The sequence below is a fragment of the Hippichthys cyanospilos genome, chromosome 2 (assembly GCF_059441005.1).
Source record: "Hippichthys cyanospilos isolate Australia breed blue-spotted pipefish chromosome 2, RoL_Hcya_1.0, whole genome shotgun sequence".
In the NCBI taxonomy this organism is placed as follows: domain Eukaryota; kingdom Metazoa; phylum Chordata; class Actinopteri; order Syngnathiformes; family Syngnathidae; genus Hippichthys; species Hippichthys cyanospilos.
Genome location: NC_142370.1, coordinates 32,816,563 through 32,821,562, shown reverse-complemented (window position 1 = coordinate 32,821,562; position 5,000 = coordinate 32,816,563). Strand labels below are relative to the sequence as shown.

The window sequence follows — 5,000 nt, the reverse complement described above, 5'->3', positions numbered from 1 at the left end:
CCTCCAGGCTAATTTTCTGCTACGCTCGCACTATCCTTCCAAGGAATTGCTTATGTTAATGTGTGCTTGAAAGCAATTAAACAATTAATGTGTCAGACATTTACTGTTGTTGTTTACCACCTTTAAATATTGACATTTTCACGCCTCCTCAACCATGTCAGTAATTAAATAAACAATTTCAAAGCCTTTCATTTCCCGAGAATCACCCTCAAGCCAATTGGACAAAAGGCGGGAAGGAACATTTTACTTTTTGAGTTTCTGAGCTTATTCCCTGTGAGAAACTCGTATTTTTTTTTTCTAAATGTCTGCCAATGGGTCGCTCGTGCGTACATTTAATGTCAATTTTCCTTATGAACCGCCATTATGGATTTTCCAAGAAAAGTAAACGTTTCACCGGTCAAAATATTCACACCGAAAAAGGATAACGTCCTTCATCAACCACTCAGAATTTAAATAAATAATAAATAAATAAATAAATAATAAGACTGATCTTTATTGAAATTGCCATTAAGTGTTACACGTTAAATGTGAACATGTTTTAATCATCTGCTTGTAATTTCAGTTGCCTCGTGTTTTTCCTCCGTTGATTATTTTATGATATCGTTAAAAAAAAAAATAGGAATTTCCATCATTTGTAAAATAATGCCGCAAACATTAGTCAAGGGTGACAGCGCCTCTCCATAAAACACACGTTTAACCAGAATTGTATTATTTATTTTTGTTATTGCTATTTTAAAAAAAACGAGAATTCTCGTCCACGGCACTGAATGAGTTAAGAGATGGACGCTCTTTCTGATTGGACAGAATTTGGCGACAGTTCTGCTGCCTAGCGGCTTGGCATGCTTGTGAATGAATAACAACGCACTATGCGGATTCATGTTGCAGTGATTTTTATTCCAATAAAGGAATCCACGTGACCAAATTATTCTACATATTACGGGGAAGAAAATATGTGGGTTTGAGTAACCCTGATTAGCTGTAGATAAGATCTAAGAGACTGCAGTGCTTTGTCAAGATTACCGTAAATTTCAGGCTAGAAACTGATTTTTTTTTCTCATGATTTGAGCCCCTCGGTTTATAGTCCATTGCGTCTTATCTTCATTATTTGTTTTTTTACGATAAACTGTTATGAATTGTACCTTTTTTTTCTCATGATTTGAGCCCTTCAGCTTATAGTCCATTGCGTCTTATCTTCATTATTTATTTTTTTACTATAAACTGTTATAAACTGTAACTTTTTTTTTCTCATGATTTGAGCTCTGCACCTTATTGCGTCTTATCTGCATTTTTTTTTATTCGCCATAAGGGGGCAATCCACCTGTAATTGTTGTTCACTTGTTCACTTTGCAGTTATCCTCAAATATTACGATGATTGAAAAGAATATTTAGCAAGGTTATATCTATATCTATATAAACTGTTTTGAATTGTACTTTTTTTTTCTCATGATTTGAGCCCTTCAGCTTATAGTCCATTGCGCCTTATCTTCATTATTTTTTTTTTACTATAAACTGTTATAAACTGTAACTTTTTTTTTCTCATGATTTGAGCTCTGCACCTCATTGCGCTCAACTGCATTTTTTTTATTCGCCACAAGGGGGCAATCCACCTGTAATTGTTGTTCCACCTCAATTTATGGAACAACTATGAAATAGACTAGAAAAGATTTGAATTTTTGATGAAGATTTAAAAATATCGTCTAAAATATGTTAAAAAAAAATGTTTTTGAGTAAGTTGAATGGATAGAATAGAATATAAAAGTTCCATATGCGTAGATATCTGATGTCAGGAATTACGGCTTAGAGTGCAGTGTGGCCTATCAAGGCCAAACATTGATTTTTTTGTGTTTTTTTTTTTTGGGGGGGGGTAATATACCCGTATGGCCTCTTGTCTGCCCCTCAAATAAACAAATCTGCAGACATTTTAAACAGGGTCTGTTGCCAACTTCTAACCGCCTTGGCAATTTTGTCGACACGCAACTTTGCAGTTATCCTCAAAGTATTACGATGATTGAAAAGAATATTTAGCAAGGTAAGGCAATTACATCGGTTGGGGGGGGGGGGGGGGCTGTTTATGCCATAAACATTTTTTTCCTCCACTGATCCCCCCAAGAAGCAATTTTGAAGAGCACGCCGAAACGTCGGCTAGAGCGAAGCGAAATGTACTTATCGTGCCTCTGAATACCGTACGCGCCATTTTACATTAAAAAGGCAACACCTGTATATACGTGCGCGTAAATGTTTCTTCCTTGTCCTCCGCGTCGCAGCTGAAAGAGCAAGGGCGGAGATAAGGGAAGGTGGGGAAGCGTATTGAAGATGAAAGGCTGGCGACGGCGAGAGTGAGGGACGATTGCTCATCATAATAAAACCCCGGCGGAGCCGAGGACGGGGCCGCAAAATGACACGGGCGCCTAAGTGCACTTTGCGATGCTGAAAGCAAAAAGGTAAGGCTCTTTGAAAGCGGCTCATCAGTGTGGGCGCGCGCGTGTGTGTGTGTTTGTTTGGTCTTTTCGCTGTTGCGTGCAGGACAATGTAGGCAGAGGTAAATAATACCCGTGGTACTCATGCAGGGCGACCAACATACAAAAAAAATATTCTCATCAACATCAGACAGTTTCGGCATGTGCGAATTACTGATGTGTAAACTCTCAATTGTTTTCCCCACGAGAAGACAACTCTTTTTTTTTTTAATGATCTAAAAAGGACATACACTGTGCAGTATAAAACTGGGTGTGTTTCCATTACCCTCAGATTCACCCAAAGTTCAATTTGTGAATTGCTAATGGAAAACAGAAATTTCAAGAGAGAAAAAAAAACCCTTTGTTTTTGACAATGTCAAAATATTTCCCACCCCCCAATAATTTAACGGTCTGTCGGCGAAACGAACTGCCCACGCGCACCGAGATGGGACTTAAAGAGAAAAACTGCGCAGGAAAGACGAAAACACGCCGAGTGGAGAAATGAAAGCCAAGCTGATTTTGAAGGTTAGATTTTCTTTCAAGAATGTTACATTGGCGGGGAAAATGAGGAAAGAACAGGAAGCAATATTTTGACTGTTGCTGTGACTGCTGAACCCGTTCCAGCCAAAATTTGATTCAGTTGAATACACTTAATCTCACAAGAGCTCAGCAAAATACAGTGGACCCCCGTGTTACAACATCCCTGATTTACGTCATTTAAATGTGGCGATATGGAATTCTGAGTTCATCCCCTCTATATGACATTATCCTGGATTTGATACAAAAACAACTGTCATGACCCTATGGGGTTGGCTGTATTTGTGTTGTTTTGCCTCCATCTGCTGGCGTTTTTTAGGTAATTGCATTTATTTACTATTGCCGTCTAACTGCATCCATGCAACGCGTGACTACAATGCTGGTCTGCTATCGGTCGGCGTCTCCTCACGGAGATGCTGGTCTGCTGTCGGTCGGGCTCACTCGTTTCAAAATGGCGGAACGGTAAAGCTTTGTTCTATACGGTTTCAAAACTTTACTGTTTAATTCAAACTTGAATGGATTAGCCATGGGTCCCAAGATTGCTAGTGACGTTAAAGAGAGAAGTAAGATGATTTATATGAAAACGATGCTGGAGATAATCACGAAATACGAAGCTAGCCTAGCCTAGGCTACACCTATTAGGGAACAGGTGCCAGGGGCACCCAAAGGTAAATAAATCCTTTCTATATTTTTTCTTTATGAAGTTTTCTGATTGTACACATGTATATCATATATACGTAGCACTTACTATACCATTTTGATACCAATTTTCATTATGTATGTACAATTTTGATGTTTTTACCTGGGGTTCTAAACGCATTAGCGATTTAACGAAGGTTTGGATTGCCCGTCATACGACCAATTCGCCTTACGACCCCAACAACGGAAAGGATTATTGTCGTAACACGGGGGCCCGCTGTAATAATTAAGACAGCAAACAATAGCAAAAAGGATACAATTGTAATTCATGATATAGCCTTTTGAATGCCAGTTAGTAACTAATAGAAATGGACAATAAACGCTCTACAAAGCTGGAAATAATGTTCTTTATGACCAAATACCATGGGTGTAAAAAGAATGCCGGTAATTAATTTTCACGTGCAACATTTTTTAACATCTGGCCTGAGCAGCCATGTACCTCACAGCACATGACGGTGTTCAAGATTTCCTCTCGTGCTTGAAAATCCCTAAAGCTTCCCTTAATCTCTCTCGCGTCATCTGCGGATATTTTTTTTCTCCACTCCTGGCACATTATAGCGCACGACGTTAACGATCTGTTTGACAACGCACTGCAGATCCAGTATTACTGCCCAGGAGAAACGAGTAATCAAGAAGCATATTGATCCACACTGTAATTCTCGTGCTTGCTTTGAGTGTTGGCGCTACTGTACGTCATGTAACACGAGTGAGGAGCAGAAATGTTACTTCGTATGAAAGAAAGTTATTCCGTAGACCAGTATAAGACCCCCGGGCTACGGCGTCCCTAGCTTACATGTTTTTCACGTTATGAAGTGGAATAGGAAGTTTTTCCGTCCCCTGGTTACGGTATTTTAAATTTGGCGGTCAGTGTTCGTGCGTACGACGCGCTCAGACGTCACGAAATGCGTCACTGCATTCCTCACGAAGATGCTGGTCTGCTATTGGTCGGCGTCACGGCGTCCCTTAGATGCCGATATGCTAAAGATTTGTTCTCGTAAAAGTGCTGACCATATCGTATTTATTGTGTATTTTAGCGCTTAATTCAAACTTTAGTTGGTGAGCCATGGGTCCCGAGATTGCTAGTGATGTTAAAGGGGGATGTAAGAAGATGATTACTATGGAAACAAAGCTGGAGATAATCAAGAAATATGAAGGCACACGCATCGTTACCCTCGCTAGCGAACTCAAGTCTCGTCACTCCAAAGGTAAATAAAATGTCATTTTTCCTTGATATATTTTTTTATTTATATTATTTAATTACATACACATATATTGTATATAAATAGTACTTACTATACTGCTTTGTTA

The 5,000-nt window shown here is 39.2% G+C and overlaps 1 protein-coding gene across 3 annotated transcripts in view; it reads left to right on the top strand.

The window, feature by feature from the left end:
- The window catches only part of LOC148428310 (carbohydrate sulfotransferase 11-like), an 86,469-nt gene that overhangs the window by 52,387 nt on the left and 29,082 nt on the right, over window positions 1-5,000 (top strand). For 2 of the 3 annotated variants that reach the window (XM_088404361.1, XM_088404353.1), the window contains exons 4-5: window positions 2,265-2,441; window positions 4,727-4,897. In XM_088404361.1, the coding sequence (XP_088260487.1) occupies window positions 4,756-4,897 (142 nt within the window). In that variant the 5' untranslated portion in view covers window positions 2,265-2,441; window positions 4,727-4,755. Of the gene's footprint in view, window positions 1-2,264; window positions 2,442-4,581; window positions 4,898-5,000 lie in introns of those variants that run through there. The other variant, XM_088404371.1, reaches the window with a different exon arrangement.